The following is a 27135-nucleotide window of genomic DNA, read 5'->3' on the forward strand; positions in this document are numbered from 1 at the left end:
ACTTACGAGCTTCTGCAGTAACACTATACTTAACGAACTAATGGAAATGCAAAAGAGCCTAGGTCTATTCCTAGTATGCTTTTGCTTTCTAGTATGCTAAGTAGCGTGGTCCCTTTTGATCTAGTAGCGGAAAAAATATTTTTACAGATTATTTTGGATGTCTTACTCCAGTAGAGTATGTTTATTTCCAAACTTATTGTCAGTTTTCCTATTCTTGCATAAGGCTTACATACAACTGTATGCAGTAAGCAGCAATGATAAAAGAAGAAAAAAAAAACAGTACAAACCAGAAGTTATTTATGGGGGTCGCTGTCAAGAGGATATAATAAAAGAGGATCGTAATATGAAATAGGTTGAGAAGTCCTACTCTGATATAAGATTCTAGATTAATTTTAACGAGAGAATCTGACTTGTAAGAGAGAACGTAAATACCATGATTTAATGACATTTTGAATGTGAAATTCAGCTAAACGTGCCTACGTGTAACATGCACCCAGTAAACAAATTGGAATTTCCTAATGCTAGATCCACTGGAAAAATCATTGACCGCCATTCGATACCAGGGATCATTGGTATGTCAGCGTACAAAAATAGCTGCTCATGAAATGACTGATGCTCCACTTTGGATGCATTATTATTCCATTTCGTGAGTTTTCCTGACTTCGAGCTATTGATGGTAGGCTACATTGAACGAAACTACGAATACTGTGAGTTCACTTGATAGGTATACCGATTTCCGTATTTTGAATTTAGTAACATGAAACTCTGGTTACGAAAATACTGTTAATTCAAAATCTGTTATCAATGCAGAAGCGGTACTTAGCGATTCGAAATGGTTTTGAGCTTAATATCGGTGCTATGGTATCAAATAATAATGTCATATACACGAAATGCATAATTCAGTCAGAAGGCGGAGCGAACATTCACAGATAATGTTCGTTTATGAAAACATATGAATTAAGTGATAGGTACGATGACACAGGCTGCAAGACGTATATCTCAATGTTAAGTACACGGAACATTTTTTTCAACCATCATTCCTCATCCATCGAGTTAATCATCTAATCATAAGATTCTTTCCCTGAGTTCTTGTGGAAAATTTGGTGGTTTGCTCAAACAACATCAAAAGCTTGCAAGTGGGGCTTAAAGAGCTTTGATTGTTGAGTTCAATTGAGGTCTTTTGTTGATATGCGCTTAACATATTTATAAAATTATATTAGGTGAAAACAATATATTTGTACTATTGGTCTATGTCAAAACTATCGTATTTTAATGTATAATTTAGAAAAGGTAAAAATAGTGGAGAGTATATACAGGTTTATCTCATATATCTAAGGTTGCTATAAAGTCTGGGACTGGCACTTCATCAAGCAATACATACCAATAGTTGACTGACATATTTTCCAGACGCTGAATTCGAAAGTGAGTATGTGGAATTCGTGCCGCGGCCGTCTGACTTGAATTGCATAAATTTGCCATTGGAAAGGCTTGAAATTCGGTATATGTATATATAGGCCAGTCAATAAGGGATGATTTAGGGTCGAATAAGGAAAAAATGGTGGAAAGCTGGAACAAATTTTATTTTCTTTATATAAGTGTCCGTAACAACATACTAATTTTGCACCACTGTACCACCCCTGTCCCTTTAAAAATTCATCTGATGTACATTATCTACAAAACAGGCAGGCATCTTGAAAATTAAATCTTAGAACTTCTGACCTAGGTGATGAAATACGTTGTGATAGCAACGCTTTGCTACTTCTTGTTTTTGTGTAAACTTTTCTACACTTTTCATGAAGTGTAACACTTCTCAGTTCCTTAAGTTGACATTCGTTTCCATCTTTCACTTTAATATTGCAGTCTACTAATGTTTTCAGTCCCTTCTGTTTTACTATACATGTAACACCATCACCGAGAAATCTCTCACAGATAAAACATTTTTCAGCTATCTTGAACATAGATGATCTAATAGACCTGATTACTTATCCTTAGTCACACCTGCAATGAATGACAAATATATTAATTTATATTTTATATTAAAAAAATCACTAAAACAAAATAGTATCAGAAAATTTTCGTTAAGGTTCTGCTACAAAGCGATGCTGAAAGAAAAATGTGTAATTTACCACGCCTATAACATCTAAACGGTGCATCCTAGAGAAAAAATAAAGAGAACATTTCTTGTAGAGAATTTAATGTAAATTACTTTTTGTAATAACATGTTTTGCTCTAAAATGCTTTCCGTGCGAGATATTTACAAAAAAACTAATTTTTGGCGGCATTTTTCCAAGATGGCGGCCAAATCCGGGGTGGTACAGTGGAGCAAAATTAGTGTTGTTACGAACACTTATATAAAGAAAATAAAATTTGTTCCAGCTTTCCACTATTTTTTCCCTTATTCTACCCTTCATTGACTGGCCTAATAATACTGTGAAAATCCTGGTTTCACTGCAAGGACTGATGAGGATTCTCGCATGTTGACTAGAATTCAAAGAAATACTTGGAACATTAAAAAAAAAAAAAAAAAAAAGTGTGGAAAATGGTGGCAGACGTTAGTGTAATATGATGATCAATTTGCTGTTGGTCCTTTTCGCATTGATTGCCTATTCAGATTTTATAGTTACCTTGATGATAAATCTTTCTCCTTTCGATAGATGGTCATAGATGTCAGAATCTGAACGATACTATTTATGGAATATTTCATTTTATGTAGTTATCAAAATATAACTTCCACACACGAATATATATAAAGTGATTAAATTTGTCTACAACAAATTTCGTACCATCGTATTAAATGATATGTTTAGTTGCTATGTGTAGAGAATTCCATGTGTCTTTTTGTTTATTTATTTATTCTCTTTGGAAACCTGATTTACCTAAGAACGAAGTGACACTAATTGTTGGGATATTTTCTTTCATGCAGCAAGAAGTTTCGGACGTAGACGAGGTAGAACCAGCACAGATTTTAAACAAGAATGCATTCTATGATACTTCACTTCTTTCCTTTTTTTAATGCCTACAATCTTTCGTTATAAATGTCTACGCTTCTTCGAACTGAGTCGGTTGAAGTCAATTATTTCTTCAAATTTGATCATTCTAGATTTTTGCTACTTCTATGTGAATCAATACTTATTTCTATATCATCTATAATTGCGGATTCTATAGTTCTTTTTAACAGTGTCTTAATGTGGATCCTCAGAGTGTAACAAGAAAACTGTTTCATTAAAGTTGTAGTTGGTGTGAACGTAATGACTCTTAAATCAGTATAAGAGGAGTAATAGTATAAGAGGCTAAACGACTTTAAATTTTACCCATTCATTCTGATTTATGCATTCCTGTTGTTAATAAATTAATACTATTGCTCTTTTCTTGATAATGGCTAATAACACAAAGATGACCAGTAACAGTAAGTTATATAATGAACTATTCTGATGCAGCCGGAAAAGAATTTTAGCCGGCTAGATTGACACGTTCGCTGTGTGATACATGGTCAGCTCATAAAGTAGTAATGCCATTATGTTAGATTTCTTAATCCACAATTTGTTATGGGTAGCCTCGTACTTGTTCACACGGCATTGAGTGAACGACAATAAGTCTTGAGCCGGCATCTGGAATCGAACCTTTATGGTATTGTATTTCCGCTTTATTCGTTTAATTAATTATTTTATCACATCACAGTATTTTTTCTTGTATTTTCCGGCTAAAATATCCCGATATTTGTCCAATTCTGGAAACAATTGGTTTCCACCGACTCCTTATATAATACACTGTAAAAAAAAAAAAAAAAAAAATCAGTTCGTAAAATTTAATTAATGACTGTTATATGATTTGACTACTAAGAACGTTTAAAGTTCTGCTTTGAAGCTCAGTTTTCGGGTTGGCTTGCTTCGAGAAAATCAATATATTGAATGTAATTAAAGCGTCAAATTAATAACACGAACAAGATTATGATTTTAATACCCGAATTTTTTTTTTTACAGTGTATGTTTTAACGTCATGTTTTCGCTCGATCATTAAAATTTTCATTCTTGTTTAGCCTGCCTTTTTCGGTATTGGTGCCCAAACTTATGGCATGATTACACACACACATTTATATATATATATACACAGCCGCCTGTTATTTTATCGATTGGACTGCAGTGAAGAACATGCTGTATCCACTTCTACTGCAGGAGTTGATAAAACGGCAGATTTTATATAACACCCAAGCTTGTCCCTCACTTATGTTTCTTGAACACTGTTGTATTTGTCGTGTTCGGCTTCATCTATTTTTTCATTCCAATTTTGTGAAATAGAAAGTGCACCGTTTGTCATCAGATCACCACTACCAGTGGCGTTGTTTGTTTAGCACAATCCGCCTTAAAGATTTTTTCTTCTCCTTTGTACATTATCTCGTATGTTCTCTTTCTAATTTAGAGGCATGAAACCACTTTAGTTATGACCGTTCACTATGACTCCCACTATTTCTGTGTTGTTTACATTGTTTCTCTCTGCTCACGAATTGAAATACAAAGCATGATGTTCACATAAGAACAACTGATAATGACTTTCATTCCGTGTATATAATTTTCTTTTACGATATCAATTTGCTTGTGGTTGCACATTTAAAAGAAAAACAACTCTGTACATGATTTCTTTTTTAACAGTATTGCATGATAATACAAGTTATCTCATAATATACCTTCCCAGCGATTGTTGGATTGTGTGTGGTATTGTGTTGGCACGTTTTTAGCGAAGCACTATTCCTATACTTTTTTTAAAAAAAGAAAAACTTGATATATGTGTGTACTATACCTCAACTCTTGTTTCCTTCCGTATCTTCAGCATTCAAAGCATACGTTGTTAGCTGAGACTGGTTACAGAAAATAGTGGATTTCTGCGTGAGTTTAAGGTTTCTTCTTGAGAACAACCACCGTATCAAACAATAAACTTATTACCAAATCGACGAAGAGATTATATCTACTTTCCTGACGGTATCAAAATTTTCGTTGTTTATTACGAATTATACCATAATTACATGTTTACATTAGTTTTGATTTCACTTAATGAATGTTTGTTTTACTTTTTCTTTATTGATACGACGTTTTTACGTATATATATATATATATATATATATATATATATATATATATATATATATATATATATATATATATATATATTCACGTCCAGCAAAACTTCTTTCATCTAATTTATTTTGCTGAAAACTTTGTATAAGTGACATTTACTACCAATATACCGATCACCAGTATATCAGTATACTTGTAGTAAATTTGTACAGAAAGTAAGGGCTGTATTACTTTTCCAGTTAGGATGAAAGTGTAAGATCTTTCTAAGAATCTTCCCCCTTCAATATATGCTGCTGTCCAGAAAAAAAATGGTTAATTGTATGTAAATTCATGTCAGAATTCTGTTTTCTGTAACTAAGAATAAAACTTTCAATTTCGATTTTCGTTGTAGAAGTACGAAAGTACATTTACGTTGGGCATAAAGAATCGAAACTCAGTTTTTGTGGCAAAAGCAAGAGTTGATGTACCTACAAAACTTTAGTAAATAATATTCCTCAGAATTTGTGTTCGTAGAAAGGATTTTATCCTTTTTCATGGATAATAACATTATTTAACCTATTTAATATGTGAGATGTTGCATAGCGTTTTTAAGTTTAATTTCTTTGAAATAACAGTGATTGGCATATTGACATTATTTAATAATTGATTATTTCTAATGTATCTTCCTAAGCACTCGAGAAATATGTCAGTTTAAAATAAAACCACATCAGATCGAGATATAGGGCAAGGGGGTACAATTTCCTCCGGTATAATTCTGAACACACTAAATTTTTGCCCAGATTTTCGAGTTTCTAAAGTTACCAACGCTGATTGAAGAATATGACGTTGATAGTCATGTGCTTTTGTGTTCTCGGTAAGAGTGTGTGTTTAGCTGTTTTTGAGTCCATACAGAAATTATTCTTCAAGCAAAGGTATGTATATCAGACATAGGAAATGTCGTAATATAAAATCACTCTGTTTGAAGTTGTATCGTTGTTTAGAAATGCGATATATCGGTTGATAGTTTATTATAGTACTATGCATGGTATTTGATTGACATAAGCATGCACAGGAAATGCCACCTATGAGCTAAGTTTGTAACTGTTACGTTATTTATAAAATACAGCAAAAGATGCAATTTCAAACACTAATAAGGTACAATTCTGAACCTAAAATGTATGTTTATATCGGACGGTTGTGAGTTACCATTCTCTTTGTGCATTTCCTGTCGGACAATTACAGACGGAAAAATGAAAAGAAAAAGCTTGTGGATCCTACTAGCATGACAATTGCAGTGAAGTGCGTAGTAACAGATTTATCGTCGAGAGGAACATCTGCGTTATACCAGGTCCCTCTGGGCACTCTCCATGATCGTGTAAGCAAGGAAAAGGAAAGGCTGGTTGTACTCATTCCATGTATGATGGGAAAAATTAAACACCCCACAGTATTGTCGGAAGACATGGAGAAGGTTTTGGTAGACAGATTAGTGTATTTCGAACTCTCTTGCAAGTGAAACGTGGTGCTTTTGATGTAGCTGTGGGCTGAGGAATTCGACACCCATGGAATCCAAAAACGAAGGTAGCTTGTGATGATTGGTTGAAAGCCTTTATGAAGAATCATTCAAACATAACTTTGAAGAAACCAGAAGAACTATCGAAAGCTAGATATAAGAGTATGAATGAACAACAAATACAAAAATACTTTGGACTTTTAAAAAATATAAATGACTTTGACCTGCCTGACAAGCTTCAATGCGTATATAATTTCGACGAGAGACACATTCCTTTAAATAACAGGTTCATAAAAATAGTAAGCGAAATAGGAAAAGTGTGAGGTCGTGTCATCAACCAACGTTGAAAATGGATAAAAACGTGTCAGTTGTTGCTTCCTGTAATGCTTCTGGCTCTTACATTCTACCGATGACAGTTTTCAAAGGTGTCAAGAATGTTCCCGAAATTCATCGATAGTTTACCTCCTTGTACAATTGTAGAACTGAGCTAGTCGGACTACATTAACGAAAAGCATTTGCTTAGGATGTTTAAACATTTTTGTACATACGAGACTAGCAAGGTTTTGCTTCCACTGAACATTCATGGAAGCTACACAAATTTGAATGTCTCGAAATTCTGTCAAGAAAGTGAGATTGATATCGTGGGTGTACCACCCCATTGCACGCATGTTCTTCAACGTTTAGATGGAACTTTGTTCAAGTGTCTGAAGGCACACTGCTACAAGAGAGCAACAAATTGCCAATATCGCCATTCAAACTAGGTAAGTTAGTGTTGGGTCGGCCATAAGAGTTTCGCATGTACTGGAATCATGCCCTTTTCAGACGATATTGTTGTAAAGGAAACATTTGCTCCTTCCTTCCTCTTGGTATCGTCTTCCGCAGAAAACAACCGTTCAGAAGCAACTTTGAAACCATTGATGTTTTTTCGCTAGGAAAATCGCAAGTTGATGGTTCATCTACTCCACAAGAACAACATAGGCCTACCATTCTCTAAGCTAAATCCCTCCGAATCTTTAGAAAATGCTATGGTCCGTTACATTCTCAAAATGTCCGAGAAGAATCATTCTACACGTAAACGAAAACTTCTAGTCTTGCTCCATCTTACAAGCGAAGATCATATAGTTGAAGTTGAAACTAAGAAATCGTCTTTCGGTAACCAGCTTAGCCAAGAACGAAGAAGCTTCAAGTCACAGCAACATATTCACAAAGAAGAAAGAGATTTGCTTCAGCAAAGGAGAATATATGTGACTTATGTTAGTTGGGCTTTTACAGAGGGGTGAGATGTGATTGTATACGATACCAGTCTTGCAACGTGTAGTATTACGAAGTTGTTTGTGGTTAAACCTGTTCTTCTCCATAACCTCAAATGCATAGCATGTAACAGGTCACTACATAATTAAGTATAATGCTTCTCTCATAAAGCATCACTCTTATCTTACCTTTAATAATAAAATAAATTGTCTTAATCCTCTTCTTCTCCTACAACCGAAGGTTTTAGCTGAAATCTAAATTTTATCTATCAAACTAAGGTTGTAGGTTTTTGCTCTGAGAAATATATATTTAATATATAACACTTGTAGAATTGATATTAATTTATTTTTAGAATAAAAGTGCAAATATACATATGTACATATAATCAAAATTCTGTCATCGAAGTTCTTCAGCCTTAACTAATTCACCTTTGTATCTTTTGATTAGAAAAATATCTTAATCGATGCCCACAGATTCCCAAATTTACTCTACTCGGAAACCCGCTGTCCGCCACTTCGAACAAGCTTCGACCGATGCCCTACTTCTATCAAGAAAGTCTGACTACAACTTTCCATCAGTAAAAAAATTTAGATTAACCTTTCATCTATGACACCCACTTGTGAACATAGAAGGTTAACTTCCTTAAAGAGAACACCATCACTTTGGTCTCCTCTGGCCTAAATAAAAAAATATCTAATACTTCAATATATTAGCCATTTGAATCTCAGAACTCAGTTAAATCAACGCTTCCGTATAGACCATCACTCAGGCCTTCCCTACATGAGTTTATTTCAAGATAATACTTCTACGGCCATCACTTAGGCCCAGAGAAAATTACTTCTCTCTGCAACTATCATCACTTAGATAGTTCCCTACATCAATTTATTTCAACATAATATTTCTACGGCCATCACTTAGGCCCAGAGAAAATTACTTCTCTCTGCAACTATCATCATTTAGATAGTTCCCTACCAGAAGGCAGAGAACTTCAAAAGGACATCACTTAGCCCTCCTGACCATCTTCTAAAAAATTACGACTGAGGGTCCTCTTTTATATGGTCGGTGGACGCGTCACTTTCTCTTTTTATATTAGGTTTATATTTTCGCTAAAGAAAAAGAACAGCTTGGGTAGGCAAAACCTCCGAGATTCTAGTAATTCCATTCTAAAATTTTCAGCCACCAAATATTTAAAAGCTAAAGGAAAAAAGTACGTTAGAAAGAAAAAAAAATAAGCACAAACTATGAACACAATTCTATACACAAATTATCCTCTACAATTATATATGTATATATATATATATATATATATATATATATATATATATATATATATATATATATATATATATATATATATGTGTGTGTGTGTGTGTGTGTCTGGCCAGACCTATAGATTATATATATATATAGTCTTACTAATTAAACATATAAATATGTATAAAATATATTTAATCTTTTTACCTTATTACAGCAAACCAGTAAGGGCGAAGATACGTCCTTACAAAGTATGTGTCGGTGCACAAAGTAGACAACAGTTTATTTGTGGAAAATACACGTGATCGAAATTGTACTTACCAGTGTTCAGAATTGTACTCTCCGCATCAAAAAAATTGCGTTAGCTAACGCCGTGCAGTTAGGCCACTCAGTATACGCCTTCTTATCCCATAATCGTGCCAGGTAAAGATACCCCCTCTCTCTCTTCCTTTCTTCTCTCCCATGCTAAAATTAACTAGGAATGCAATGGATATACCCGATTGTAATGAAATGAGCTGAGCGAGCTTAAACTACGTAATCATGACTTTTTCCCCATGTTAAGTCTATGGAAGCGTTTTTCGGTGATTATTCCTCGATGGTACATCGGATTTTTGATTTCGACCTATGTTCTCACTCAGCACGACATACTCTATCAGCGTGCTAAGTTTGGTTGAGATCGGCCAAACGGTCTAGGAGGAAGCGTTTTTCGGTGATTATTCCTCGATGGTACATCGGATTTTTTATTTCGACCTATGTTGTCACTCAGCACGACATACTCTATCAGCGTGCTAAGTTTGGTTGAGATCGGCCAAACGGTCTAGGAGGAGTTCGCGGACAACCAAACGGCTAACCCGAGTATAAGAGCTTCGCTTCGCTCAGCTCAATTAACAACATGACCCCAATTCTAGTTTCAAACTATACATGTATTAGCTTGGATAAGCTGAAATATTAAAACCGAGACGAAACAAGATTCATAGGTTGATGTAGAGAGAAACTGAAATACACACAATGGAAAATTGAGACCAATGAATGTCTATTACACAGAGATTCAACAATAAGGTAGGTACGTAGGTAGGTAGGGAGAGAGAGAGAGAGAAGAGGAGAAAAAAGAAAAGGGAGAACATATAAAACTGTGGAATTCAAACGTAGTAAGAAAAGAACTTAACATTATAAAGTTCCGTTTCCAAAAATCCAACTGTAACATTAAAAGAAACACTTGTTTTTACAATTTTTTCAAAACTATTCAAATATATAGGATGTTTTAAACATTCATTATGTCACTTTCATAATGAATAGCATACTCAATTTCCAGTAGAACTGTATATCTCCAAGACACATCTAGGATACTGTCAAAAGTTTAACACACATGCTTTGTTTCCGCGTGGTTCGATTACAAATTCGGTAGTGTTCATTGGACGTACTGATCCAAAACACATTCTAATATACCCAGTAGATAGCGTTGGTCATATTGGTCATATTCTCCATTTCAGACTACTAATGCAAACTGAACAAAAAACAAACAAAAAAAACGAAACGAAAAGAAAAAGAAAGTGAAAATTGAAGAGTGCTATTTTACTGCTAAATTTCTATCAGAAATACCATATATTAAACGTACGAAGATGTATCTGTTCCGAACACTCAGCATTGATTACATCTCTTCCGGATATAACGTAATTTGCACAGATAGAATGAACACGCTAAAACCAAAAACGGATCATCGTGTCAGTCGGATGATGTAGACCACCACTGGGTCGAGGATTCAAATCCGTAGTAACCCGTAATTCGACTGAGACTCGGTAACCCAGAGGATAAAACAGAGATTTTACTTATTCCCTTGCGTTTAAACAGTATTTCTGTCAGAGGTAACCAGGACTGGGGATGTTATCCTCAGAGCACGAAAAACACGACGCCGAAGTTCCCAGTTAATTAGATTCTCCAGACTAGGTATATAGCGTTCCTGCTCCGTTTTAACTTTGAAACATGAAGTGCGCGATACTGCAGATCAATGATGTCTTTGGAATGTCCTGGTAATTTCCTTGCCCTTTTCCAACCAACGTTCGTAAATCGTTTCTATCATGATACAGGTGTTTCCTTCCGCATTCTTACGTATTGTTTGTCCAGTATGATAAGTCGATTCTTCGCAATCACTTCGTAAAAAAATTAACTTTCGCGTGAACAGGATTTGAACCTATGTTACATAGCTGTATTATTCATAAGGCCATTACATTACCCCTACACTATCATGCCATCTAAAATTCCAAGCCAAATATTAGAACATATATGCCCACTAATAAAGGAAAAACATACAATCCAGTGAAAAATAGAGAAATGAAACATATTTTGCAGCAATTTCGCTGTGCAAGTTCAAAAGTACGCAAATAATAATAATAATAATAACCTATATTGTAAAATTGAAAGTAACTATGTTTGTGGCTCCTAATCTCTTGAACCACCCAACTGATCTCCATCAAATTTTCAACATTGATAAGTTTCGGATCTAGGACGACTTTTATCATTTCAAATTTGACGGTGCAACGTAGGGGCCGGAGAGAGGCAGATATATGTAAAAAATGAAAATGAAAGTAAGTGTCTTTGTGACTTCATCACTTTTGAACCACCCGACTGATCTCGATTAAATTTTCAACATAGATGAGGTTCGGGCCTAAGATGGTATTTATCTATTTACTTTGACGATATAACAGGGTTGAGAAGAGGGAGGATAAAACTTGGTAACTCGTGAAAAAAATTATCAATCTCGAACAAATTTTTAACATATGTGAGGTTCTGACGTGAGATGATTTTTATCATTTCACTTTCACAGAACTTGGGGAGGGGAATGGGGAAGAGAGATATATAAAACTTAATGACTCTTGAACCACCAAACTAATCTCGATCAAATTTTCAACCTAGGTGAAGTTCGAACCTGAGATGGTTTCTGTCATATCACTTTGACGGTAACTTAAGAGATGGGGAGGGGAAGCGACATTTAAAAAAGAACGAAAAATGACCGGTATTAGTGGCGAATCTATAATTTTTGTAATCGCTGAGATTAACAGTGACACATCTGATGCTGTTTAAATCCAAATTCAGCGTAGAGGGAGACATAAAAATGATCGAAATAACCAATATAAGTGTCGAATTCAGTTTTCCTACTCGTTGAGATGAACAATTACGCTCTAGATGGCGTGCCCCACAACAGGGTGGGAAGGGGATATATAAAACTCATCGAAAATGACTGATATCAAAGAACGCTTTAATAATACTAAACAGTGACTGAGTAACGGAGCATATTACTATTTTTTCTCAATTTAACCCAACGAAGCGGGTAATAGATAATAATAATAATAATAATAATAATAATAATAATAATAATAATAGACAACTATACTGTGAATGTGAACATTTATTATTATTATTAGTAGTAGTAGTAGTAGTAGCAGCAGTAGTAGTAGTATTTGCGTACTTTTGAACTTGCGCGGCGAAATTACTGCAAAATGTTTTATTTCTCTACTTTTTCCTGAATTGGATGATTTTCCTTTATTAGTGGGCATTAATTTCTCTCTAGGCCGTCGAATAAATGAATTTAGTTGTGCACTTCGGTTCGTTCCAAAGATCAGGGCTAAAGTAATATGTTCTAAAATTTGGCTTGGAATTTCAGGTGGCATGATAGTGTAGGGGTAACGTGATGGCCTTATGAGTAATACAACTTTGTAACATAGGTTCAAATCCTGTTCACGCCAAAGTGATTTTTTTACAAAGCGATTGTGAAGAATCGACTTATATTGGACAAGCAATACATAAGAATGTGGAAGCAAACAACTGTATCGTGATAGAAACGATTTACGAATGTTGGTTGTGAAAGGGCAAGTTAATTACCAGGCCATTCAAAGACATCATTGATCTGCAGTATACACTTTTCCTCTTATCGTTCTGAGAAACACTACACCATTTGTTAAACAAAGTTTCGCTACAGCAATTAGTGGTATACTGGTAGCGTGCTAGACTTCCAAATGGAAAAATTTTGGTTCGATTCCCCATCAGGTAGTATGATTTTTTACATAAAATAATGGCTGCAAACAAATTCATCTTGTGATGGAGAACTTAAAAGCATCACTGGGGATAATTCGAGTAAACAGCGTGTGCGTTCTACATCATACACTGCAATAATAAGTATGTTTCATATTTATATTCGTCCCCCTTCTCTCTCTTTCCTGACGTTTCTCTATCCTGTCTTTGCATCTTTCACTTCTTCCCCCCTCTCCTCACGCACACACGCACTTCATGTTCCAAAGTTAAAACGGAGCAAGAACGCGATATACCTGGTCTGGAGAATCTAATTAACTGGGAACTTCGGCGTCTTGCTTTTGTAATCTGGGGATAACATTCCCAATTCTGGTCACCTCTGACAGAAATACTGTTTAAACGCAAGGGAATAAGTAAAATCACTATTTTATCCTCTGGGTTACCGAGTCTCAGACGAATTATAGGTCACTACGGATTTGAATCATCGATTCAGTGGTGGTCTACATCATCCGACTGACACGATGATCCGTTTGAGGTCTTAGCGTGTTCCTTCTATGTGTGCAAATTACGTTATATCCGGAAGAGATTAAATCAATGCTGAGTTTTCGGAACAGATACATTTTCGGAAAAGACCAGAAAATGGTAACCTCTTTGGTTATTTGAAAACAATTTTATTCATACTAGTTCGACACAAAATTTGTTCCCATCCTATCATTCAATGAGTTTTATTCACGTTGAAATTTGAAACATGTTACATCTATTAAAAACATAAATTTTTCCTTTCGAACATTTGTAACTTTTCATTACGATACAGTTTGGACTTTTAATATAGGGTATTTCTAATAGAAATTTAGCAGTAAAATAGCACTCTTGAATTTTTTCTTTCTTTTTCTTTTATTTCGTTTTTTTTTTTGTTTGTTTGTTTGTTCAGTTTGCATTAGTAGTCTGAAATGGAGAATATGACCAATATGACCAACGCTATCTACTGGGTATATTAGAATGTGTTTTGGATCAGTACGTCCAATGAACACTACCGAATTTGTAATCGAACCATGCGGAAACAAAGCATGTGTGTTAAACTTTTGACATTATCCTACATGTGTCTTGGAGATATACAGTTCTACTGGAAATTGAGTATGCTATTCATTATGAAAGTGACATAATGAATGTTTAAAACATCCTATATATTTGAATAGTTTTGAAAAAATTGTAAAAACAAGTGTTTCTTTTAATGTTACAGTTGGATTTCTGGAAACGGAACTTTATAATGTTAAGTTCTTTTCTTACTACGTTTGAATTCCACAGTTTTATATGTTCTCCCTTTTCTTTTTTTCTCCTCTCTCTCTCTCTCTCTCTCTCTCTCTCTCTCTCCCTACCTACCTACGTACCTACCTTATTGTTGAATCTCTGTGTAATAGACATTCATTGGTCTCAATTTTCCATTGTGTGTATTTCAGTTTCTCTCTACATCATCCTATGAATCTTGTTTCGTCTCGGTTTTGTTATTTCATTTTATCGAAGCTAATACATGTGTAGTTTGAAATTAGAATAGCGGTCATGTTGTTAGCTAATTTTAGTATGGGGGAGAAGAATGGAGGAGAGAGCGTGTCTCTCTACCTGACACGATTATGGGTAAGAAGGTGTATATTGGGTGGCCTAAATGCACGGCGTTAGCTGTCGCATTTTTTTTTGATGCGGAGTGTACCTGATGTGGTACATATCTGACTGTTTCTTTCCCAATCCAAAATTTGTTTTTATGTACAGAATAACAATTGTTTTTTTGTTAATATTTCTGTAACACAATACTAAATTTGGACTCTTGTGTTTACAAAAAAAAAAAAAAATACTTAGGTTTTTGTTCATAAAAATAAAAATTGTTTCCGAAGTGTTCGAAATTGTGCCCTTTTACCCTATCGTCTTGAACTAGTGCGATACAATCAAAAGGCACACTCCTTTAATGAAGTGATTTATTATATATATACTTAATTTTCACTTAGTTTTCTTGTGCACAAAGTTTCCCTTACTTTTGGAAACTTTGCATCTCACTTTCTGTAATATACTGTATGGTGCTGTTGCAGATACAGTCTCAAGACGATAAAATTTTCTACGTACTGCAAGAAAGTGGCAGTTCGTAATTTTTCAAATGTTAAAAATTATCGTGTTATTCGGACTATGTCAATTATACTCTTTTTATCTGGTATATGTTTAGGTTTACCGTAATGATATTTGAAAGAATAATTCTATCGTAACTTAAAACGAAATATTGTATGTTGTAAATATGGATTGTCATGCTCAGTGCTAGATAATACTTTTGGTTTCAATTCAGTTTCCTAAATCAAACCTATCAATTATTTAATTTCTCTTCGGAATACTTACCTAATATCCATATAGTTTTTGAATATCTTAGCCCTGTTTCACGAAAGGTGGGTTGTTCTTGTAATACTAGTGTAGAGCTGATAAAAATAAATAAACATTTTGCACATATCATTAAATTGTAACTCTGTAAGATAAATTAGAGATAGCAGCACACGCATTTACAAGTAATTCTTTCCGTTGTTCTAAGTTTGATTTTCACGACTTGTAAAATAAATAAATAAATAATAAAACTTTGAGAGAAATAAGACCTCATGATTGTCTAAATAATCCGAATCAAGTATGTAATGCAAAATTACTTCGATAAATAGCAGGTGTATGACAGGCATAGTGCATTATAGGAATGTGTTGACTCGAATGATTTAATGAATCTAGTGTACTTTTCATATGTCATCAGCCGATTCGATGTCGGATACAAATAGCTGAGTTATAAAACAAGCAACTTCGTTACGCATTAGACGAAACAAGACTATTTACACTAAATTGAATTCGTATTGATATATAAGCTGTGAGAAGGTATGATGATAATAATAATTGTGTATATTTTGACAGTCAATTACATTATCATTGATTTAGCGAATAGAATGGAAAATATAATGATGTTATTTGGATACGAGACACTCAGTTTGAAGATCGACCAGCACTAGGGTTTGTTAGATCTTACGTTTTTTCCTAAGTTCTACGTTTTTGTGACATGTTTTACGTTATATTTTCCTGACGCTGTTTTACGTTATATTTTCTTAATTTCCCTGTAAAATGATTTTTACGTTTTTCAATGCGTAAAGGAAATGGTACTCCTGGACAGGTATTTTTTTGTAGTTAGTGCGATTTTTAAAATTATATTTTAATTAGAGAAACTGATTTCTCACACGCTGTTAACACAACCCAACGACGTAAGTTAGTATTTAGAGAGAAAATACAACAGGTTACGTTTTATAACCTATCTAAGTGTCAACCCAACCTTCTCTTTAAGATTGGTTTAGTTTTAGCTTCTTTTCTTTCGTCTGTCAACATACTCGATCATATCGCAGTTTCAATCGATTTTGATATACTGAAGTCGAGAACAGAAACTAGAACGAGCTAATAAAAGCAGAACTCCAAGTAACTATGAATTTCGATGTGCCCTGCAAGGATTTCTTTTTTTGAATTATAAAATAAGGATGTGGAGTTGTTAAGAGATGTAATCTTCGTTAAAATATAATTAAATGGCAATGAAGATTTGTAATACACTCCCTTTTAACATTGAGGCTATATGAGACAAGAACTTAAGCTTAACGTGGGATCCGAACCATTTGAACTCACTGGAATTGTAATATACATTTTGTATTTTGTGTGTTGCAGTTATTTTAACGAAACTTCCTCAGGTTCCAGTTAAAATTATTCTACGTTACTATGTGAAACTATATATGTATTTGTTATGTATACATTCTGAGTGTTATACATCTCCCTTTTTTCATTTCCTTATAAATCGTAAATCTTATTTTCTAAAAAAAAAAAAAAAAAAAAAAATCTGGCAACCCTATCCAACACTGAAATTAACGCGCCAATCGTCATCAGAGTGGCATAATTTTTGAGACCACAGATTACAGCATTAGCAATATACATTTTTTTCTTTCTTGGAAGAGTGCACGATGCAATAAGCATCAGCAATATAGCAACACAGTATTTCTCCTTGGAACTGGAACTGAATTCTATACATAAATATTCTAATAATAATATAATGTATTTATATTTAAAAATTAATTTTTTGCTGTTGGTCGAGAGACCCACCCGGGGAGCAGGGTCGACCCTACGTTTCCATCCTGTGATTGAAGTGCTATCATGTTATGCAATATAAGATAAGTCTCTCAATTATTTAAGTTTCGTTGATGCTCTTTCGAATGCAATTGTGGTGTATTAATTTTGAATGTAAATTCAGTGCGAATATTTCACCTGTCGACCCTAACCGAATCCCTCTCTTATCAACATAAAGGAAAGTTAAGAAATTTTAATTGTTATTAATTGATTACTTAGAGTTGAATTAAGAAGGGAAGAAAGAAAAGAATTTGTGTGTCCCAGTTCCAAGACGGGCGCTTAGTCGCTTGCTGTCTTGACCAACTGCTACAGCACTTGCTGATTCTTCCTATATTTCGTTCCTAACAGCAACTAGGCAAAAAAGAAGTTTGCACGATTACGATAACCAGTGTCCTTCCAAAATTAACAGTAAATATAGTTCTTGGAACAGTCAATTTCGATGCCGCGGTCACATTTATGATGTGACTTTAAACGCAAAAGATATATGTATATACACAGGGTGTTAACGAAGTAGATCGAAAAACTGTAAGATGTGATTCCTCACATCAAAATAAGAAAAAAATTCGTGTAGACCTTTGGGGAACCAGGGTCCAATACGTAGTTTCGGAGCCAGGGACGTCCAAAACCATGGAAAAATACATAGCAACCAGTGGTGATTTCAAGGGATAGCCTATAAAGAAATCCCCCCCCCCACACACACACACACACTTCTTCCGGAGCTAAGAAATCCAAGTTCACATCTCTGATCGTGCACAACTTTGGTTACCTGTATTTTTGCAGTACTACTCTCAACCCCCTGTGTATTGAAAGTTCATTCCAGAGGAAATAATCTCTGACTCCAACACATATTATTTCGAACACGAGGAACTATGGTGTTGACGATCCATGACACCGTAAAAGAAGTTACATATACGCTATCCAAAAATGCTTATTTCAAATATATTCAAACGTAAAGGTGGGTCCAAAATAGGCAGAAAGTAAGCCGCAACAGCAGTGAACACGGAATGCGTTGACAGGAAGACGGAACTTTCATGTACCGTCATCCCAAGTGTTGAAAAAACGCGTGCTTTGATATATATATTCAAGTTTTTGAACGCCCTAGCTCCGAGATTATACACTTTCCCCCTGGTACCTCTAGAGGTTTTCATATAATTACATAAGACTGTAATATATTTCACCATCGTGTTACTGTAAATCCAGGTAAGCAATAGCGCAAATACACCGACTGCGTAACAACAACCTGCAATTATACAAAACCATGGAACCAGGAGTATACAGAAAATACCTTAGACATAACCCTTTAGTATGGTTTGTTGAAAAGAACTGGAAAAATAATAATTCAACATTTTACTCTAATAATTCCTTATTTATTCACCAAATAATAAACGACAATATTCTCACAGACTAATTAATACACTTTTCTTCTCAACTATTAATACGGCTACTAACAAAATATGCAAACTTTCCATCCAATACACCCCACACATGTTTATAGGAACTTTTTGCCTTATTTTGATGTGAAGAAGAACTTTGTCGATCTAGTTGTTAACACTTTGAATTTTTTGTTATTGATTGTTTGATAGTTGTTGTATCAGGGAAATAACTAATAACTGAGCAAATTGTAAAACTTCATTCATAATTTTATTGGTAAAACCCAAGGTAGTCTTACGCAAAATTCATGTTTGAATGAATTTTCCAGCCACGTATTTGGCAAGTATATTGCAAGCTAGCAGATAATGTCCTTTTTTTCTAATATATTTTTCATTAATTCTTTTTTCCTTTCCTATAGGAAAATATGTTTTGCATTTTTGGCCAATTACAGAAATGTAAACATGAAAAGAGTAACATTAAGATACGAGCCGAAAGCTGCCGTAGACATTAACTATACAGTTAAATAATATTCCCGTGTAGTATGTGCTCTTACCGCTTTAAGAAAATTCAATAGAATATTTTTCTTCCTTCGTTGCAGGAAAAACTCCTTTTTTCGCTGGTGTGGAAGAGCAGGCTGGTTTATTAGAAGATCCAGCATCACATCTTGTAGATGGGCAGATTTTGCCTCCACCTGCGCCGCCTCTTAGTTCACCATCAAGATCGTCTCCGCATAGTCAAGGATCAGAAACGGGAGAAAGATATTCTAGAAAAGTATTTGTTGGCGGACTTCCTCCTGACATAGACGAAGGTAAGAAAATATTATATTAATATAGATTCTCCATCTAGTAAGTACTTATATCCCTAGAAATACCAGGCCAAACTTTCGGTTGTGATCTACTCATCAGTACATCAGTATTGTAACTACTGATTTTCCAGATTAAATCATCTTACCGTTAGAAATCAGATTGGTTTGGGATTTTAAAAGATACTTAGCAATTAATTATAAATTGGTTCTTTGAACGTACATAATTGTGTACGATGACTTGTAATGTCATTGATTTTAAGACAGTGTACCGGATTAATTTAGTTAAATAGGCATAGGATCATGGACAAAACAAAGAAGATTAACATAACTGACCTATATCTACAATCACGACTTTTTAAAACTCAAAATTCAAGATACATATAAAATTGTCTAAAGTTCACGTACGGTTTTAAACAATGTTAGCATGTTCTTCTTAAAGTAACTTACACGATATTAAATGTAGTAGATTGACTAGGTAAGCTTTATTTCCGATTCGTTTCTATTGATAGTTGTGTGCGAACTCAGTTATTATGTTTTTTTACTCTGCTCGTTTTTATGTCATGGACGGTTTTATTTTCACGTACAAAATTTATGCTGCCTACTTACACGTAATTCAGCAATCGAAAACAACTATTGATTCTAATAGTATTACATTGGAAATCTAATGATATTGTTCAAATTCAATATCAGTAAATCAGTTCTATTATCTCAACTTTTGATCTTGCTGTTTAAAATAAGTAAGCCTAAGTTTTGTATACAATTGAAAAAAATATGTAAAGTTAGGTGAAAAATGACGACATAAGGTGCTTCTACCTACTGTTTATTTCTAAGGGACAGCTAGTCGTGTTGTAACTCTCAATGCAGCCTCTGTATTGTAAACTTAAAAAATCAAGTGGATGTCTATGCTGCTGCTGATACGAACACTCGAAATGATTCCTCATTTCCTCACACAACACAGGGTATCGTCTGATTTTAAAAAAATGGAATACCACAATACTTTTGGTTGATCAGCCTCTTTCTTCGGGTAGAAGCGACTTCGACTTGGAACATCTTCGGTTGCTATTGAATCGATTAAGGCATTTCGTACGTACTTCCAAGAGTCCATTGCTGATTGTAATTTCATTTTTTTTTAAAAAAAAATACAGATGTAAGATATCGTCATAGCTCACGTTACACAAAATCATTACTGATACTTGATGATCTCAAGTAAATCTTCCAACTATGTCAGTGACTTGTATAGTTGAGAAATTGTATTGTATTTCGGTTTTATAAGTATTATGTCGTTCAAGCAAGAATTTGTTTTAATGATTGTATGGTCTGACTCGTGTTATCGTTTGTTGTCTATGTCAATATATGTAGTTGGTAGATGGTTATTATGACATATTTTCGTCTCCTACACATTATTTATTTATTTATTTATTTATTTAAACTGTGAGTTGTGTCTGGAGCTGCATGTATGTAGATGTGAATCCTTAAAGCTAGCGGTCTTGAAAGCTGTTCTCGTTCTACTGCTTAAACTTCGTAGTCTGTAAATTGTTCGGTAGAAATTTTCCTAGCTTTTGCAATATTCTTAAGATGGATATATCATGTGTTCCACTTTGATGCATCCTTGATCCCTTTTTAACATGCTTTTTTCAACAGTGGCAGGGATTGATTAGTTGCACAATCGCGCTTGAACAGACATGATTGTTTTGAAAGATACACACTTCATTTATAATGTAATGAAATTATATAGATATTGTTATTGTTGCACATGTTCAGCTTCTTTATATTAAATGTAGAATCAATCATAAAATAATAATGGAAAAAATGGTTATCAAAATTACGAAAATGCCATAGATGTACAGTGATGTAGAAGTCTGTACGTGTAAGAGGAAGTCTTGTAGTCTATTCCGATAATCATGAAACCACGCTGCAACAGTTCCAACTGTATGGATTGGCATATTCCTATCGTAGAAAATTGCGTCATTGGCCAGAAACAACATCTGGACCATAGGATGCACGCCCAAAACGCTTGGATCCCTCCCGAAATAGATTCCTGAATAAGTATGTATGCGGGTATACGGCGTAAGTTAAGTCCCTAGCTATAGACCAACATTGTTATGAGTGCAGATACGAAAACAATTAAAGAGACCAAAGTAGCTGGAAATGAATGTTGGAGGGGGCATGGATGCTCAGTGGTAGAGCGCTTACCTTTTGTGCATGGGATTCCTCCTTCGATCCTCGGACACCATAGAGTCCGTGGGTTTTTTCTTGGTACTCCTGTTTCCTCTCACATTCTCATTCCACCGATTCTTCCATCACCATTCACTTGCCTTAATCATCCGTCTCCATTAGTGAAAAGCGCATAATCCTGGTCCATTAAACTGGAGGATTCTATTTCATTTTTAAACTGTTGGAATTTTTTAGATTTTACCAGCAATCAATATAGACAATGAAATAGTAGTAAGCTTCTTTTGGAGACAATATCAAGTGGTGGAATATAATCAGCAGTCTCTTGTCCAGCATAGATCAGTAGCGTCATTTCAGATTTTGCTAGAGGAAGAGAGGCAAAACTGATCACCGATGTAGAAGTTCCACGTTTTTTATTAGTATTTTAAGTGTGCAATTTATTAGAAAGCATGCAGTTCTTAAACCCTTCTCCGATGCCTTCCTTAAATGGTGCCCCTGGTACAGATGGCCAAAGTGTAACTCCAACAAGATGAGCCAGACGGTACGACTCAATTTCTGCATTAAAAATGAGATTTCAAGACATTCAAAAAGACAAGACTTCGTTCTGATGTACACTCATCTAGAGAACATTTCATACATCTAAAGATAAGGATAGTTTATGGAAAGATAAAAATAAAGAAAAATGCTATTTTGTCAGAAACAACACTGACTATATTATGTATATTTCATAAATCAATATTTCATTAATAACCTTATAATAGTACAAGCCCTTTCTCAGGAATAAAATCAAGAAGGGATAGTTTACTGTTGGCGATGAGTTTTTCATGGACAATTTTCTCAAAAATGACTCAGTGATTTTGTTCATTTCATAAATATTTCATTAATAACCTGACAATATAGCATAACTCAATTATTCTGAAAGAAATCTACGAAAAGTATTTTATTCTTAAAGATGGTTTATTCGGACAATTTTCTCAAAAAGGACTCAAGCGTTTTTGTTAATATTTCATTAATAGCCTGACACTGTGGCATAACTCATTTGTCTTGGAAAAAATTTAGTACTAGTAGTTTATTGTTAGGGTGAGGTTATACATATATATATATATATATATATATATATATATATACAATTTTCTCACAAAACACTCAGGCGATTTTCGTATTTGATTAATAACCTGACAATGTTGCATTGTTATTTGCCTTGAAAAAATTCTACTAGGTGTAGGCAATTCTTTGGGTGGATTTTTCCCGGAGTTTTTTTTTTTTTTTTTTCAAAAGCGTGACTCAGGCAATTTTGTTCAAATTTCATAAATATTTCAGTAATAACTCTATAATGTTACGTAAATTATTCCTCACCAAAAGAATTCACAAGGGGTATATTATCCTTGAGGGTGAGTTCCTTTTCGGTTTATTTTGTGAAAAGCGATTCATACGATTTTGATCATATTTCGTAAAAAATATTCGTTAATATCCGAGAATTTTGTGTGAATCATTTTGAGAATATCCACAAAGGGTAGTACTCTTAGGGGTGATTTTTATACTGTTCTGTGAAATACGACTTATGCGATTTTGTTGATATTTTATAAACCAATATTTCATTAATAACCCTAACATATGCCGTAAGTCATTTCTCATAGAAAAGTCTACAAGTAGTAGTTTGCTTCTGGGGGTGTGTTTCCTTTGGGCAAAATTTTCCGAAAACGGTTTATAATTTTGTGTGTATTTCACAAGAAAATGTTTCATTAATAACTGCAGGAAAACATGATTTAGTTTAAGGAATTCGAGTTGGAAAGTTTAGTGTCCATACCTTTTATTTAGAGAGAAATAGCAATTTAATTTTAATTTATAAATTATGCCTAGAATTTAATGTAAATAACTTATTAAAATTTCGCTGTAGAAAGAAAGTAATCTGATATACATATAACATTGCCCTCACAAGATGAATTTGCAGATTTTAATTTATATTTCCTTTCATTACATAAGCAGTAGTGTATACAGAATTTCATTAAGGAAGGGTTCAAACATTCAATTTCATGTCCTTTTAGGACAAGTGTGAAATTTAATTTCACGATAATTCACTTTTATTAATCATTCGCCTCCTTTAGCTTAAAGGGAATAATCGTAAAACATCATAATAAATGTTTATCTTTCTATCTTGATCAATGAGTGTTAAACCCCTACCAATCACTATCCTGTGTACCCCGCTGTAGATAGTAGTTTCTATTTTTTGTAGTTGAATGCTTGCATCTAGCTTTATGTAGTTGTACTTTTCTACGTTGATAGTAGTTGCTTGGCCATCCGTATGTAATTTGTCGAAATAATGTAACTTACTATTATTGTTACTAGTTATTAGCATATTTTCCCTTTATTTGATATTGTTAGTATTAGCTGCCATCTGTCAATTTTGAAAGCAACTTAAGGGCAACAAAGGGTTCTCGTATATATAAAAGCTCTTACAGAGAGGTAAATTTATAGATCAGTATCTCAGAGATCTCATACTATAATGCGGTAGTTGGTCGTCACTATGTCATTGAGGCAGGTACTAGACATGGATATCCAAATCTATCAATAATAATAATAATAATAATAATAATAATTATATACGTATATTTACTAGTGCAGCTGTGTATAGAGAGAGATGTGGAGCTTGTGAACACTTTGCTGTCGGCAGCGTCGTGTGTTTTGTTATCTTTATGGGAGCATTTACTTCTGCCATAGTTCAAGTTTTTACTAAAAATTAACGCAGAAGGAGTCGATACAAAATTTATTGAATTATCTGACATTTTCTGGAGGAAGTATCCTGAGGTTTTCAAAGACCGTTACATTGAATGTAAACAAATTACATTCGCATAGTCCACCATTGAACAAAGATATTTTATCACAGATGCTGGAGAGTTGTGGGGAATTTCCACACTTACTATTTTTGGAACAAAAGATACCCCCATTAGTAATTTACTTTGTGTGTATGTGAATAACGTGACATTATTGCCAGAAGTTTGCGAATTGATTAAAGTAATTCCTATATAATTGATGGCTGAATTAGTTATTAGCAGTATCCCTAATCTTACATACATAGTTTAATAGTTATGGATGTTCAAATACGTGAACTCTCTCCATGTCGAAACATTTCAGTATTAAGATTTTTTTTTCATTTTTGCCCCCCTCCTCTTCCTCCCCAACACAACTCTTCAACTCGTGTGATTTCGAACCCTGTTTTACCAGCGAATCCACTGCTGCAAAGAGAAGTGCTCAAATATCCCATTGAAACAAGAAAGATGGAATTACTACGATTAGAAATCAACAGAAATTCTTTCGGATTTTCTTAAAACCTTTCCTGAATTTTTTTATTATTTAAAAGCTTCATATGTATGTGATTTGAAAATGAAAAATAGTCTGTTAACCAATTTCCGTAATTTCATCTGCATCAAAGGTAAAATACCATCGTTTGATATTTTTAATTAATTAATTTAGTTAGTTACTGACAGCCGTGAATATTTGTTTCCTCAACAAGCACCTTAGGGGTTTCGGTCAAGTTTTAGTTACACTCTGCCTGGTCAGAGGGGTTTCACAATCTTCTGCTGTAGGTTTTTTTTTTTTTTTTTTTTAAATATATATATATATAACTTATACTGGCCCGAATAATGAAATTTCTGTTTATCCGTTTTATATTTTGTTTGATTTCAGCATGCTTAGTTTTCATTATTTTATGACTTGTTCTGTTTCGTTCCTTTTAATGGAAAATTGACACGATTAAAGTTCAGTTTATTACAGGAGTCTTGAGATATTTTCAGAATTCCTTTTTCTGTTTTACTTGCAGTTTGTATTACAGTACAACAAACAGTAATGCCTGATCAGTACTTACAGTATCAGTACTTAAATACTGTACCCTTATATTTTCATGTGTGTAGTATGAATGTTTTGTGTGGAACATTTGAAACAACGTCTTTTCTTTATCGTGCTTATTTGAGGCCCTATAGTAAACAGCATTATACCAGTATTCATCCTAGCATGTATATAATGTTCGATTTATTGATAGGGGAGAATAGGGACATCAGAATATGTATAATATTCGAATTACACATGTTTTATAGTATTTACATTTGTTTTACAAAGGTGCTTGTCCATATTATTAATTTTATAAATATGAATATGGTACATATAAAAATATGGTACATGATATATAAAATACTATACATCCTTGATTAATATAGTTCGTTGTATTTTAGGAATATTTGATTTTTTTTTAAAAAATTATTTTCAGCTCCATCATAAATTTTACAAAGAATTAAATTCAGTTTATAATGCTATTTCCTCTAATTAGCTATATAATATAATATACATCGTCGGTTCAATGCCAAAATCGCGAATGTGCAAATTTTGCTATTTTCACCTAAGTGCACTTTCATGTTACTTGGGGCACACAGATTCCAATACCAAAGTTCTATTTGTGATATATAAGTATATTAGAATTTATTGTTAATTCCTAAAACATGTTCCTAAGTCTATATACTGATTTTTCGGGGTAAGTTGAATATTAAAATGCTTATAACTCAAAGAATATATAAAATATACTACTGTCGTTTAGATAACTACACATTGATTTGTTTACATGCAGCATCGGAGTTAAGTAACTGTTTTGGCCATGCACTGCTTTCCATTCAGAGTTTAATTCAGTAAAATTCATTTGATTTTGTGTGTGTACAGCTCGTGACATTATCTTCATATGAAATTAACGTCACGAACATTAAAAATCTAAAGGATGAATAATCAAAATACGACGACTTCGTTGTAAATTTAGTAAAGGAATTTTTTTTTTTTTTTTTTAAATAAACAATCAACGAAATTATTGTACTAACTAGTTATACAACTGTCGATTACAAGTTTTCTTTTTCCATGTGGTTACCTTCCTATATAATCTGCTGTTTTTACGAAGTCGTTAATAAATGTTTCGTCAGCTTTTTTTCTTTCTTCGTCAGCAGATATACTTATTTTCAGCAGTCTGTTTAATAAGTTTAGATGTATTTGTTTTGATTAGCCCGAATTAGCCACATACCTCCTGCAGTTTTAAATTCGTGTAATTTAGTATTTTACGTATTGTCTGATTTAACTTGAGCATTCTATATTTTTGGTGTATTAAGATATCTGCGAAGGGACCTTTGTTAGTAACAAGATTTTGACTTATATATTGTAATATTTCCATAATATCTTGCTCCCCCTTGCCTATGCGACTGTTTGATTACATGTGGTACAGTAAGTTTTGTATGGCAATTACTCGGTTACAAAATTATATATACAGAAGTATAGTTAACAAGTGAAAAAAAAACTACTTTATTTTCCAGAATTTTTTATCGAATACAAACTTACAGAAAAAATGCCCTAATATGTACAGGAAAATTATTATAAATGCTATAGTTTCCCATGTTTCGTGGGCATTTGCTTCTTAAAGTGCCCAGGTAGAAGTACGTCTTAATAGTTTTTATTTCTTGTGTTGTAATTGTGCAATATGAAACCGTGAAAATTCCTTACTTTTAAGT

The 27135-nt window shown here is 33.7% G+C and overlaps 1 protein-coding gene across 1 annotated transcript in view; it reads left to right on the top strand.

Moving 5' to 3' along the window:
* orb2 (cytoplasmic polyadenylation element-binding protein orb2) overlaps positions 1 to 27135 on the top strand; it is a 244668-nt gene that overhangs the window by 193521 nt on the left and 24012 nt on the right. Inside the window, exon 3 of the mRNA XM_081763185.1 lies at positions 19223 to 19432. Within this exon, the coding sequence (XP_081619311.1) occupies positions 19223 to 19432 (210 nt within the window). The remainder of the gene's footprint in view (positions 1 to 19222; positions 19433 to 27135) is intronic.

Source organism: Thermobia domestica, chromosome 1 (assembly GCF_964235325.1).
Source record: "Thermobia domestica chromosome 1, izTheDome1.hap1.1, whole genome shotgun sequence".
Taxonomy (NCBI): domain Eukaryota; kingdom Metazoa; phylum Arthropoda; class Insecta; order Zygentoma; family Lepismatidae; genus Thermobia; species Thermobia domestica.